The 14,722-nt window shown below is 38.8% G+C and overlaps 3 protein-coding genes across 4 annotated transcripts; all 3 read right to left on the bottom strand.

The window, feature by feature from the left end:
* Positions 1-693: 693 nt before the first annotated feature.
* Positions 694-4,222, bottom strand: LOC133738612 (DNA-directed RNA polymerases II, IV and V subunit 3-like). Of its 2 annotated transcripts, XM_062166187.1 has the most exons (4): positions 3,674-4,222; positions 3,120-3,357; positions 1,979-2,063; positions 1,183-1,295 (listed from the first exon to the last, which is right to left on the bottom strand). In XM_062166187.1, exons 1-3 carry the CDS (start codon positions 4,117-4,119, stop codon positions 1,998-2,000), a joined length of 750 nt encoding a protein of 249 aa, XP_062022171.1. In that variant the 5' UTR covers positions 4,120-4,222; the 3' UTR covers positions 1,183-1,295; positions 1,979-1,997. The 2 variants fall into 2 exon arrangements, with proteins under 2 accessions (XP_062022170.1, XP_062022171.1); XM_062166186.1 differs by lacking the exon at positions 1,979-2,063 and having other exon boundaries at positions 694-1,295; positions 3,674-4,221.
* A 1,432-nt stretch (positions 4,223-5,654) lies between these two features.
* Positions 5,655-8,251, bottom strand: LOC133735434 (uncharacterized). The gene is made up of 2 exons (XM_062162839.1): positions 7,516-8,251; positions 5,655-6,592 (listed from the first exon to the last, which is right to left on the bottom strand). The coding sequence occupies exons 1-2, from the start codon at positions 8,210-8,212 to the stop codon at positions 5,811-5,813; spliced, it is 1,479 nt and encodes a 492-aa protein (XP_062018823.1). The 5' UTR covers positions 8,213-8,251; the 3' UTR covers positions 5,655-5,810.
* A 1,283-nt stretch (positions 8,252-9,534) lies between these two features.
* Positions 9,535-12,705, bottom strand: LOC133739113 (cyclase-like protein 2). The gene is made up of 7 exons (XM_062166834.1): positions 12,214-12,705; positions 11,312-11,356; positions 11,046-11,118; positions 10,796-10,893; positions 10,538-10,608; positions 9,992-10,135; positions 9,535-9,780 (listed from the first exon to the last, which is right to left on the bottom strand). Exons 1-6 carry the CDS (start codon positions 12,584-12,586, stop codon positions 10,010-10,012), a joined length of 786 nt encoding a protein of 261 aa, XP_062022818.1. The 5' UTR covers positions 12,587-12,705; the 3' UTR covers positions 9,535-9,780; positions 9,992-10,009.
* Between the last annotated feature and the right edge of the window lie 2,017 nt (positions 12,706-14,722).

Genomic DNA, 14,722 nt, shown 5'->3' with positions numbered 1-14,722 from the left:
ACCATTTTTGGGTCTTCTCTCTGTGATAAGCTTCATCGATTTGTTCCTTGTCAGTGCATCTTGATGGAGAGGCCAGTTGTTTACTCGGAATTGCGTGTTGGTGGAGATGGTGATACTTGCCTTTCAAGTTACACCACTCAGAGGCAGAGGTTATTACTTCGGGTCGTCCTAATGCTTCCGCGGATTGTTGGATGAGTTCAACTTGGTAGCACCCCCCTCAGTAACTACTTGGGTACTATAAATTTTTCTGCTTATATGATTGCTCTGTCATGGATTATTTTTAGCAAAATACAGATGTATATAAGATCAAAAAAAAAATAGGTATAGTATGAGAGAGAACATAAAAAAAAAAAAAACACGAGTATAGTACTTTTCTATATTTAAAAGTACAAAAAATTTAACGGCTCTTTTTCAAAAGTACGAATAGAAATAATTTTGTAAGTCAATACATATATAATTCTTATATACGAGTATTACACAAAAAATGAATAAAAAAGCATGAAAAAACGAATTTAAATTAGAATGTTCACATTCCAATCTCGTCTCTCATCCTCGGTCCTCGCCCATACAATAGTCTTTAAACTTGTTCCAAGAATTTCCACGTCCATAAGGCGAGTAAACCCACAAGCCCTTCTGTTATTCTAACAGGACTGCTCCAAAATAAATTGAAACACACAAAAGGAGGCACAATGGTTGTGAGAAAATGATTTCCAAAATCCTGTTACGTAAAGGTCTGCCATTCCACCTTATATAATCTAGCAAAGTACTTTACCGTGCGGCCATAGATTAATACTACTATCCTAGCACAAGGTGCTCAAGTGAGAGGACTCCCCACAGAAAAAAGATATTAAACATCTGACAGATATCCGAAGACATGGTTAGGGGATAATAGTTTAGCATCCAGTCTAATGAAATTAGTACAGGCAGTTATGAACATTTCCGACAAACAAAACGGAAGTCGATTGATCCCATAGACATCACAGAAAGATCAATTTTCGAAGCTTTGTTTACCCTCAATTAGATCATCCTCCTCGCATATGTGCACCTAACTCACCAAATTGATCATCAGCTTCAACAGTATCCTCTGAAAGGCGCACAGCATCAAGTTTCTGTTTCAGGATTTCTATGGCATTGAGTAGCAGCTGAGAAGCTTTAATTGCACCAGTAGATTCCACTGTGAATATAAAACTATCTTCTTTGGCAGTGATGTCCACAAGCCCAGGCTTCCCCATAGCTTCTGCTTTCTTGATCACTTCATCATCATAAGTGTATGCTTCAGGATCAACCACCAAGACCTTTGAGGTAAAAAGTACAAAAAAAGAAAAAAGAAATTAACACAGGCCCAAAGTTAGCTCATGATAATCATAAAAAGAGGCAACAATGAACAGATTATCAAAATAAGAAAAAGAACTGTTACTGACCATTTTAAATTTTATTGGAAATTCATAATTGAGCTTGTCTAAGCAAGTTGTTACGGCATAAGACAAGACAACATACAAACTAGCTAACAAATCACAGATCTAAATCTACTAGATATCACACTTCCATTATGTGTACCCTGCCATTCAGATATATGTATAGCAGAGAATAACTATATTAAATGCACCTCAGAAATTGGATCAAACCTGTAACACTTCTATCCTTAATTGAGGTCTCCAAAATAATGAATAAATAGAATTAATATATTAATGGTAGCTATAATTGCACTATAATCATAGCACCACTCATCTGACAGATGGAAAATGACAAGGAACCTTTCCGGCTGTCAAAGTTGAATAAGCTAATCACATTATGTCAAATAATAGCACCATACCGGCATATCAACTTCACATAAAGTGATAAAACCAACATACAACAATTCAAATAACATGGGATGCCCAAAGCTGAGCTGAATCTCTAGAGAAACTTTGAAAAGTGGTGGTTTACTATCTCTGAACTCAAACGCCAAACCACTGGTATCTATTCTTAATTACAGTACCTCAATTATAACCTATCAATCATGACGTGTTCCTTCCTAGACATACAATCTTGCCGCGAACAGAACTTTCTCCAGTCCCTGCAGCCTAATAACGTTTATGGCACGGGCTCAGCAGAAGCAGTAAATATGTAATCACATACTACTGATGCCATGATTTAACTATCACAGAAATCCTTTGAAAAGTGGATCAGTATTTGCAAAACTTACATGCTACAGGCTTGTAAAGATGTTTGCTCATAAAAAGGTTTGATAACTACAGTTAGTTTCATACACATCACACTGTACCAAACAAAACTACACACCTCCCACCCACCCCCAAAGAAGGAAAAGAAAAATGTCATATATAGCAACATACTATAAGTGAGTCATGACATGTCATGAGACATGATAATTACACTGATACATATGCAGGGGTCTAGAAAAACAAACTCAAATGGTGAGCACCAGTACGACAAATGAAATACCATACTACAGAAAACTCTTTACTCCCCAGCTAATTGCTTATATGTTCTTAAACCCTTAATATATTCACTGATATTCCATAATCTCTTCTATCCTGAATACTAAGTTCTGCAGAAATGTCAGATCCTACACTCCTTGGTTTAACTAGAACTGGTTGACCTTTTTCTAAGGCACATGCACCCTATTAGATGGTTCTGAAATTTCATGGGGTAAACAAGTTTAGTTTCTTATATCATTAAAGCTTAAGAACATGACACAGATTTTAGACATGAGAGAAGCCTAAGCCCAGTATATTTTGAAGGGAAATTGCAGAATTACAGCCTTGATGCAGGCATCTGCCTATAACACTATGCCAAACATGTCATACACATTAATCAATATAATGTACGCACGAGAATGAAAACAGTATAGCAATCTTGTCCATCTCCTATGTCCCCTGAGAAGCACCGAAGGTACACTAATACTGTATTAAACTTGTAATCATACTTGGTAAAGCTGAGCAAACATGGAAGCGCCTCTATAATTGAACCACTAATGCAAAAATCAGACAGCAGCACACCAAGCACTAGAAAGCAACGACCTTTACAAGATGTTTCCAAACCAAATTCAATGTTGACACAATTTAAACCTCTACACACAATGCAACTATCATATCAAACAGATGCAAACAAGTACCAACCTTGCCAGTATTAGGATCAAGCTCAAAGACTTTGGTAGGACTGCTATCAACCCAAGCTGTCTTCTCCTCGAGTGACAAAGTATCCATCATCTCCTCATTGATGCGAATGTCGGGTTCATACATGAAAGTGACAGTAGCCGCAGGTGACCACTTCGCATGATCTTTCCCAATCCCCTTTCTAGCAATAGCCCTCAGCCTCAGCTCTTGCCCCCTTCGCAACTTCACAATGATAATCCCTCTACACCACACAAAAGTATCCCAATTTCAGCATACATTAATCACATGCACTCAAAATTCAACACAAAAGTTTACACTTGCAACTGAAATCAACTAAATGGTCGATTCAAACCCTACGAAACCCTAACTCTAAATGAGGGGCTGTATATCCCAATTTCAACATGCATTAATCATATGGACTCAATTCAACACAAAATTTTACACTTGCAATTGAAATCAAACTAAATGGAAGCAAATTCAAACCCTAAGAAACAAAAACCCTAAAAATTTGAGCTTAGAGAGAGAGAGAGAGAGAGAGAGAGAGAGAGAGGGGAGACCTCTGCTCGGAAGCTTCGTAACCGGAGGCGTCGGAGAAATCGACGGGGACGACGGTGTGGTCGGAGCTGAGGAGTTCCTTGCTGGTGACATCTAGGGTTTGGTCGGAGTGGCAGCGGGCGCGGAGGTGAAACTCGACGGAGCAGTACTCGCACTGGCCGTCGCCGTCGCAGGCGTCGCAGTCACGTGAGAAGCGCATGCTCATGGCGCGGTCGCTGGTCAAGGGGATGAGGCCGAGGCGGTGGGCGATGAACTCGTCGTTGAGGACGGAGGAGTTGATTTCGATCTCGACGAGGTCGATGGCGACGGTGGGGACCTCGGCGATCATCACGCGGCGGAGCGCGTTGGCCACGCTCGCGTCGGTGTCGCGGAGCTCGAACTTGAGGTAGTCGTGCCTCATTTCACGGATTTTCACCCGCGGGAACCTCTGGTACGATTTCCCCTCCATCTCCTCTCTCTCTCTCTCTCACACTCTGAGACTCTGTGACTGTTTGAGAGAGGGGTTTTGGTGAAAAGATTGAAATAGAGGAGGAGGGTTTTGGCGTTTGGGCTCTATATCTTGTATTTCATTTACAATTCTTCCAAATTAAACTACCATTTTTGCCCTCTCTCGCTCTCTGGTCACTATTTCTGACCGCCTCTTATCACGGCATCACGCTATCAAAGATATGTCCCGTAAAATTGTATCATTTTTTATCGTATGCGATTAAACTATTGTACAAGTAGGAATATTGATGTAAGAGGATATGAGACTTTGTTGATGAGAATTTCTATTGAGAAACTATAGAAGTAGACTTTTTTTATCGTCTCATTTCTTAGATGTGTCAATGATGTTTTAGCTTTCATTCTCTACCTATTCATTTCTGCATCAGAATTAGCTAAAAATTATGCAAAATTTAGATGGCTTGCCCCTGAATTGTTATTGGATTCTCAATGAATTCTTCTTGTGAAGCTGATTAAAAAAAAAAAACAACACAAGTATTGAATTAATTTGATAAACTTAATACGATAAAATGAAATATTTAAATAGATCGAATTAAAGAACCCACATATAGTAAAATTTCAAGCCAAATATGTGAACAATTTATATTTAGTGACGTGAAGAAGTATGTGTGGTACATTGCATCATAGGTAAGGCAAAGTGCTTTCTTCCTTATTTGCCCACTTTGCATTCCTGACGGGCATTGCCCTAACATAGGTCACATCTCTCACGACATAAGATTGAAAGATTAAACCTTCCAGAAAAAGCCATCTTTTTCTCAACAATTGTTATTGATCGTCAACATTCATGCTAACACATTCTGACACGATAAGAAAGTCATCCAAACTATCTAATTCTTAATGTCTAATACGGGATAAAACTGTATACTCTCGACAAGAAACCGCTATGTAAGAAAAAAAAAATTAAAGCTGCCTAATAAGGGATTCGATAATTATCAGTGTTATTCATAGAGGGCTAGCTAATTCATGACATGAGTTGAAATAATGTTGAATAATGATGAAATACATTCACAAAAAATTGTGAAGAAATCTTGTACTTTATTGTTTCGTATTTTAAATATAGATGTAAATTAAAGGGTTATTATCACAAATGGTACCTGAACTTATCTTCTATTTTATCGATGGTACCTGAACTTCAATTTTGATCACAACCAGTACCCGAACTTTTTGATTTCATTTTAAATGGTACCTAAGGCCACCTTCGGTAATTATTCCGGCCAAAAAAGCCAAATCTAAAAAAAAAAAAAAAAAAAAAAACAAGTTCAAGGCAAGTATATTACCAAAAAATCATCACTATATATGATTGCAACCCTTGAAATCATGAAAAATCATCACTATGATTGCCTCCCATGCCGTTTTTAGTCGGAATAGTTACCGGAGGTGGCTCTAGGTACCATTTAAAATGAAATCGAAAAGTTCGGGTACTGGTTGTGATCAAAATTGAAGTTCAGGTACCATCGATAAGATTGAGGTATAGTTCAGGTACCATTTGTGATAATAACCCTAAATTAAATTGACCAACACTCAACTGGAGGGTACACCTTTTTGCTGACCCTCCAATTACAAATTATTTGTTTCTATGAATGAAACTTGTATACTTATTGTCTCTCAAGAAATGCAGATCGAACGATGTCTCGTCTATCTCTTGCACACAACTCCTCGACCATCAATCCCACTAGCACAGTTCAAGCTTGGAAACTCCAAACCCTCAACAGACCCTTCATTCTCAGAGTCGCTAGCACCATTAAACCTAGCAATGGAGCAATCCGCAGCGAAAAGTCCTGAAGTTTGGAACTCCCTGTCACCACTCATCACAGGCATGTTGGCTCCAATCTTGACCCGGCTCACGTAATCGGGTCTGTAAGTCTGACCCAACACACCATTAACTCGGTTGCTCAAAGAGAAGAACTTAAACCCAAGATCAAGATGAGCCAACGCATCATCTTTTGTCACACCATAGTTGTGAACTCTAGAGTCTTCTTCAGTTATAGGCACAACCTTGGCTGTGATCCTAAACTTGCCTTCAACTTCAACCATCACATTGTTGGTGTCACCCACCCTTACGAATGAGACATGTGGGAAGCTCTCGGATTGCCACCTAGCGCCTTCGGATTCCCGGAGGGTGATTGGCACGCCGTCGAAGGAGAGGGCAAGGCGGTCAACGGAGTCATCCCATGTAGCAGTTTTTTGGGCGCCGATGAAGAGTTGGTGTTTTCCAAAGAGGATGGCGATGGATTGGACCCATGTGAAGTCGCGTTTCATGTTGGCATTTCGCTTGCCGATGAAGTGGGCATTGATGTGAAGGTTGGAGTCGGATAAGAGGCAGAAATTGTGGTTTTTCTTGCCGTGGAAGTAAAAGGTAATGCCGTCACCGCCTATGAAACGAGGGTCTTGGCACACTGCTCCGGGTTGATCACACTCTGCCAGTACCAATGAGAAAGATGTGCATTAATTAGAAATAGATATATCACTTCCTGGTTAGGTTGCTCATTCTAATTGATTTACTTACCCACAAAATTTTAACTTCAAAACCCTGTTCACGTACTAAACAATATAATGAACGATATAAATTTATAATATGCTCACTTTGGATCTCGTTTATCCTACAAGACACCAATATGCATGTGTATTAATGCCAGTAAATTCAGTGATCTTGTTCCAGTTAAACTGTTTTTAATCCCAGTTCGATCTTCAAGTAACTTTAGAATGACCATATGAACAATGATCATGCATATATAGTAATTGATCGATGTTAACAAATAGACCCAGGCACGGATGTAGGGGTGGGCTGAGGTGTGCTGCAGCACACCCCAACATTTTGGGGGGAAAATATTATTATATATATGTATGATTAAGATAAGTTGTGTAGTCTGCAAATAACAAGTAGACAACTATACAAATAAAACTTTTTTCCTCTCTCTCCTCTTTTTCAGTTATGTCTCCTCCTCTCTCTACCCGGTTTTGCATTTCTCATACTCAACTCTCTCTAATTCTCTTTGCACATCATTATTATAGGGGTCAGTCTCTCTTCTTTCCTGCACTCATTCTCATTCTCTCAACCTTGCGAAGGAATTACACTTTAACTCTCTTCTATAATGAAATTTTTGACTCAATTAGAATGTAATTTATGTTAGAATTTGAGTATTTATCGATTTCTTGATGTAAGTAATTAAATCTATTGATCCCTAAAAATTTAGCCCACCTCAAATTTAATTCCTGGTTCCGTGCCTGAATAGACCTGATCCCACTATGCACTGATGCACATACGTACTATGGTCAGCTAATAAGATCGAAAAGCATGCAAGCATTGCTAATGAAATGAGTGCGAGAGGTGATCACTTACTACAGACTGGCTTGCAAGTGACACAATCCACCTCACATCCACCAGGGCAGGAGCTAGGGCATGCATGTTCAATGTTGTAGCACTGGGGGTAGTTCTTGTTCTTGCACTTTCCTTTCTTTGGTGGAGTAGGAGTTGATGGAGGTGAAGGAGTAGGGGTTGGCGATGAGGGAGTAGGCGTTGGGGTTGGCGGTGTGGGAGTTGGAGGTGTTGGGGTCGGGGTTGGTGGTGTGGGAGTTGGAGTTGGAGGTGATGGAGTTGGCGGTGTTGGGGTTGGAGTAGGCGGTGTGGGCGTTTTAGGAGGAGGAGGATAATATTTGGGAGGTGATGGAGTTGGAGTTGGCGGTGTTGGGGTTGGGGTTGGTGGTGTCGGAGTTTTAGGAGGAGGAGAAGGGTAATATTTGGGAGGTGATGGAGTAGGAGTTGGTGGCGTAGGTGTAGGTGTTGGTGAAGGTGTAGTGGGAGATGTTGTGCCCCCAGAACAGATGGGTTTACATGACACACACTCAACTGTGCACTTATCGGGACAAAACTTGGGGCACACATGCACCAAATTGTAACAATGCTTGTACTTCTTTATCAAACACCTTGCATTGCTAGGATTCTTCGCAATTCCCGGAGGAGTTGCCGCCTCGGTCATCATTCCCATCAGAATTAGGAAGATAATTGGAACAAAAACTAGCAGTTTGGAGAGAGCCATATTGAAGAATGAAGACAAACCCCTCGAATTGATCGAGTATTCAAGGGACTTTGGTGTGTATGAATGAGTGAGAAAACTACTGTGTGAATGCTTCTATTTATAAGATCCAAGAGGACCCAATTTCCTAACATTTCGGATCATATGTATATAAACTTTCGGTTTGGTCAATTTTCATTGATAAGCCACATTCACATGCTTTTTCAAATAGTCAATTGATATTGACCCTCTTTTTATTACATTTTCTAATCAGTATTGTGTTGCTTTTATCTGAAAATGGCATCACTTGGATGTAAAGGAAAGAGAGCACGCTTTTAGAAGATGCCTACTCTTCTCCCATTGTCCATTGTCAATTGCTCAATTTAGGGACATGGAGAGGCAAATGCTGCTGCGTTTGTTATTGTAACAGTATGATTGAAAAGTTTAATGGCTTTAGTGCAGCTTGTGAAGAAGATTTTGCAATATCTTCTTTCAGTGGTTACCTATGGATCTTTACAACCTTCCTATGGATCTTTACAACCTTGCATGCTATATGATATGATTTATGAGTCAAGGCACCAGATCAATTTAAACCACTTTAAGTTAATTAACCCCAATGAAGTCGGTTATAAAAAAAAATAAAAAAAGCCCCTGCACATATATGGGCAGGTTCACTTTTCACTTCTCTTTCAAGCAATTATACCAGACCGACCCTATACCCAATAATTCATAGAATAAGACGATGGGAGTGATAGATGCTTTTTTTCCTTTGTTCTCATGATAGAAGTTGAGAACTTGAGACGCATTATTTTGTCTTCGAGAACATGCAGACATATATTACAGGATACACAAAGAGCGTTGATCATATGGCAAAATGAATGCTAACAAGTAAAAAGAAAAAGAGGGGAGAACAATTATAGCCTCGGAGTGCTTTACATATATGCCTATCAATCTTCTTATAATCATCTGTCATTCACTCAGTGCCACTATCAGATTCGCAGAGCTTTCGAGACATTTCATCCCACACTTCTAATTACTTCTCTCGGTGTCTCTCAAAATTCCACAAACATGAGGAGCATCTCCTTTCAAATTTAACTGCAGATAGCATAGCTTAATAGGGTCAATTACCAGAAATGGGCATAAACGGTGTAATTTGACCAGCCGCAACATGGCTTAATTGGTTTAGGATTGATAACTAGAAGAATAATCCGTGAGCAAGCATGGCTTATGTACTTTAGTTCAATGCTTGAAATTAAAGAACCACTGTGCGGTTTAATATCCTCAACAATCTAACTCCATATGTCAATTTTCTTTTGTTTCTTTATAATTTGGTTTGAAAGAGCAACTTTCATATGGAATTGTCAACAGTCAACTTATGAGCACGCAGTACAATTTCTAGAAGTTGGATTAGAGTATTATATTTTTTAGAGCCTGCAGTACCCTGTCTAGCAGTAGCAGATGCCATACACAACTGGCAGAGCTCTCTCTCTATATATTAATAACAAGAGGACGAGAAAGAATTATCCATAATATCTACTGTTTTTTTATTCAGTTCAAACTTCAAAGCCTTTGTAGACCATCTCGATCAGCTCCTGCAAATTAATTGGTAACGAGTTTTAATTAGTACATCATTCGAATTGATTCAAGATGCTACTAGCAGAAATGTGTTCCGCCATAGTTGAAACTATGATGAAAGCAGTTGAACAGTTAATTAAGCTGGTGGCCAACCTATAATTTGGTTTAAAGTTAAAGCTAGCTGTAGTTCAGTGTTTGCAACCAAGTAACGTAAATATGTATACATACAATGGAATAGAGTCCGGATCATTTGATGAGAATGCATCTTGTTGGTGCTCCTTCAGCACCAAGCAACCTTAGAGGTAAGCAATGCACAGAATAATTTCCTGGTTTTATGCCATCAAGCTTTAGGCCTTCCACAGGTATGATTTCCTGAAACATAAGTTTAAACATTGAACTGCAGGGTTTAATTAACAAATTAAATCCCTATTACATTGTAACGAAAGCTCAGAAAAGCATGGGCAAGTAGGTTTGGAAAACAAATTAAGTTCTTTGTAATGATAATTAACAATTCACATATGCGAGTCCAGTCCAAATAGTAAGTCTGTTGATTCGTTGCGAAAATGTTGACAGAATTAAAACTTACAGATGCCTATATGGAACTCGGACAAAACTACTAGAGCTACCAAAATCATAACTTGGCCCAATAAACATAATGAAATACTTCCAAGAAAGATGACACATTGGTTTAAATAAGAAGCAGGCAAGCAGCTGTACTAGTATAGGGCTGTAAACTAGAAGAAGCTCTCTTTTCTATTGAATAAGAATTCTTACCCTTCCCTTTAGAAAAGCAATATGTGCCGGAATAGCTTCATCATAGGTAGCAATGGAAAAGTAATCAGTTCCTACATTCATAACAGATCAACAGGAGTGCATCAGATCAAGCACAGAAATGGATTACATATAAGATGTAACTAATTACTGGAAAGTGTGGGATGAATTTATAAATGCAATCATCTGCTTGGGGTTGCATAGGTGATCAAGGAGAGGTTCAATCTTTAAAATTAGCTAAAAAATGAAGTAATGTTGTACCAACAAGTTTGATGTCCGTGTTCTTAACCACCCATTTCGCTCCATCCTCCGTGAATCCCACAAAGCTTGAGTCAAATTCCTTTTTATGCATAAGACCCCTAAAAATTGCAATTGATTAAGTTTCATAATGCATAAGAACAAGTTATAAGACGTACTCCATTTTTCTTTTCCTCTACGTGTGTTACAAAAGTACATTATCAACAATTCAACATAAGAACATAAGCAGAGGATCCGATTTCTCATGGTTTACCTATCAGTATTTAATGTCCTGAAAAGTACTCGGCGAGTACCCTTGGGAATATTTAAGGACTCCATCACTTCAGCTGTGAAGGTACGCCAAGAGCAAGTATTTCAAATGCAGAAAAATTGAAACCAGTTTCTTGAAACATGAGATACAAAAGTGCTAGAACAATCTAAACATTTTGATAGTAAGAAATTGAACAAAATTGAAACTGGTCACTGGAAACATGGGGAATTTGAAGTATATACAGAGAAGTCGAAGTAAGAAATGCGCACCAGTTATGTTGCTATCCCTGGGAACATCAACAACAAGGGCAGGGCCTATTCAAAGGAGTAACGGCCAGTGAGCATTGAGAATAATCATCAACAGATTACCTAAAGAGCACTACTGTTTAGAAACTTTGAACCCCAAATTTGATCAGCAGTCCCTCCTCAATTTTGTCCATGAATTTACTTCATTGTCCAAACTAATAGTTCAAAGAAAGAAAATAACACCATAACTGGTAATATATTCAGGGTATTTCAGACTCGTCGTCCATGATCTTCTCACCAAAGAAAAAAACAAAATGAGAGAGAGAGAGAGAGATAGAGAGAGAGAGAGAGAGAGAGCGTCCATGAACATATATAAAGATCAATGTGTTACGGAGGAGCTTTTGAACTAAATGACTCTATTCCGCCTTCTCCATAGAGGCGCCCATGAACCTAGTGAGGTAACCTAGAGGCTTCTGCGGTTAATTCTTTTTTTTTTTTTTGTTTTTCTTCTCTTTTTTGATCAAATGGGTAAAATTTATCATTAAGTTGTATGTCGATATTTATCGACTTCAAAAGTCATTCCGGCCTTAATTTAAGACACTTCAACATTTTTATTAACAATTAATATGGAGGCGTTTACATTGGACTTCTACAATAGAAGCAAAGGTAACACAGTAATTTTTTTTTTTCAATCTTTGATTTTTTGTTTATTAATCTTTTGGAATATTTTTCAAAAGTAAAGTATTACTAATGAAGCTTTGGGTCAAACATAAAAATAACAACACCATATCTAATTTGCATAACTAATAAATTCATTGTTCTTGATATGATTGGATTTTCTTACCAAGCAAGGAGAATAGGAAATTCCCAACTAGAAGACAATATCCTTTTCTCAAAGAAAAATGAGGCCAAATATGCATTATTACCATTGAGTACCTCCAAGTCAAGCTGATCTACATCAAACCCAGCATCATAGTAATCATCAAACACATGGCCAGGGGCATCAACATGGGTTCCGGTGTGAACAGGCAGCTTGAACTCCGAGTTGTTGGTAAGTGAACCATTCTTCATGCTCAGTTGGAGCCACCGGAAATGTCCGATCCCAAGCTTTGAACCATACACGGGAATCTCCGGGGTGTACCTGTGGGTGATGTCGAAGATTCTCCCATTGCCGTATACTTCCCTCCTAACGGGTTTTGGAGTGTCGCCGGGACTGTAGCCTGAGGAGGAGGAGGAGGAAGCAAGGAAGAATAAGCAAGAAAATGTGAGAAAGAGGGGATGGAGAAGGGCGACGTTCATGGTTTTGGCCTTGGTGGAATATTGAGTAGGCTGTGTAATTTGAGTTGGTGAGAACAAAAGTGATATATAGGAAGGTAGAGGACTGGAGAAATGGAGGTAATTTATGCACGTTATTTTTCTCACTGTTCCACGTTTTTCGATCCAAAATGACAGTGTGGTGCTCTTTTAGGTGGTCCTAATTATTGATACTCTCTTTGGGCCAAAAAGAAAAAGAAAAGAAAAGAAAAGAAAAAATAAGATACCTTGAGTGTGAAAATGGCTTCTAGTTGAGAGTAAGTAACAACAAAAGAGCTTCTTATTTTGTGAAACTTACTAGCTTGAAACATTGCAAGTTCAGCTCGATCCGTGCAGTTTGGAGCAGTGAAGTCCATTTATGCATTAGATTCCTAACCCTACATGCAATATTTGGTATCAATTACTTTAGACAAAACGTCTCTGGGAATTTTGGATTTGGTTCTAACTTTTATTTTTCATGCTTTTTTTGGGTGAAATAACAGTATGAGTCTTCCAAGTACACCCAACAGATTTTACACCCAGCAAAATCATAGAATCTCTAACAACACCAATCAAGGTTTGAGAGCAGCCGCACCGGCCCTTATTTAAAAAAAAAAAAAAAAACTACACCAAACAAGTTTCCAATAATACCCTTATTTTTAATTAAACCTAGCAAAACCCATTACACCTGGCAAAATCTAAATCATTCATGAAGATAAACTCCACAGCAAAACTTTCGTTCTTCACCCAAACTTTTATTTGTCACCTAACCTAATTTGATGATAATAATGTGATTGATCTCATTCATGGCTTTGGGTTGACTCGAGGACCTATCTTTGTTCTTGACGTAGTCGGAAAATAATCTTAGGTTTACAAGCAATAAACCTAAACAAGAATTCTGGAGTCCACCAGAGATAAATGAGAAAACTCTCAATTTGATTGATAATATGATAAAAGATAGGTTCTGCAGCCGTTTAAGGTTGCTTATATATGAGAAAAGAAACACTAGGGCGACTAATAATGAAACCCTCAAGCCCACGGGTAAAAACAAAACAAACTAGAAAGCCGAAAATTCTGAAAAATAGTAAATTGCAGTTTTGAAGCCCTAAATGACCCCGAAAGCCCGAAAAAGCCCACACATTGTGGCAAAGCGACGAGTTTTTGTTCCTGGCGTCGTTCCCTTTCTGGAAAGGTATAGCAATCACGATTCGGACACCGAATGTCAAAGTTGCAGCAAACTAGGTTTTCCTCCTTTTCCACGATCGAGCTGTTCTTCAATTCGGATCGCCATTCGTTCTACATCAGTTCTAAGGTATAAGAGAGGCCTAATCAAAATTCGATCAATCATTTTTATAGTTTAAAGTAAGGAGTACTCTTATAACTTTATAGTAATTAAGTAATATATAGTGACATATCAACAAAACCACTCTCAATGCAAAGACATATAAGACAATTAAATCAGTTTTCCACTACATTGATAACTAAAGATAAAATCGGCAACACTTTGTTTCATCATGCTGCTAGGAAGTTGTGTCAATTTGTTGCTAGGAAGTTGTGTCCATTTGGCGAAGCAACCGGCTCGCCTCCTTGTTAGGCCACTATCACTACTGCCCAATCGCTAACCACCAACCTCGCACCTCTCCAAGCAACACCCCCCGCACTGCTAAACAGTCCAGTCGAGACCAATATGGAGAAACCCATCTCGTAAGCTCATCCCCCTACCGCTCAGGTTGCTAGAAGGATCGGCACGTCTGACGATGACAACATCCCAAGACAACACATGATCCGGGAGAGATTTGTGACCAAGTGCGTGAGGCACATTCTAACTTTTCCTTGTGTTAGAATTGTGTACTGTATTGATTTTTTCTTTAACCTTGATTGATGACAATCGAACGGAAAAACAGAACACTGTAGAGTAGCACTACTCCAAACTATCTTCAATTAGGGTAGAGGTACATCGTGGTGGCTCAACTCCCACCCAAATCAGCCGTAAACTAAGACTAAAACAAACTGTGTTATGCAGTGTGCATGCAACAACAATACAACTCTTGGGGCATATCTCCAACTATAAGACAGGCCTGAAATTTGACTTATACTTCCATTTTTTTTTTTGGGTTATTATCACAAATGGTATCTGAACTT

Source organism: Rosa rugosa, chromosome 3 (assembly GCF_958449725.1).
Source record: "Rosa rugosa chromosome 3, drRosRugo1.1, whole genome shotgun sequence".
In the NCBI taxonomy this organism is placed as follows: Eukaryota; Viridiplantae; Streptophyta; class Magnoliopsida; order Rosales; family Rosaceae; genus Rosa; species Rosa rugosa.
Note: the sequence above shows the minus strand (reverse complement) of the source record. Positions and strands in the feature narration are given on the sequence as shown.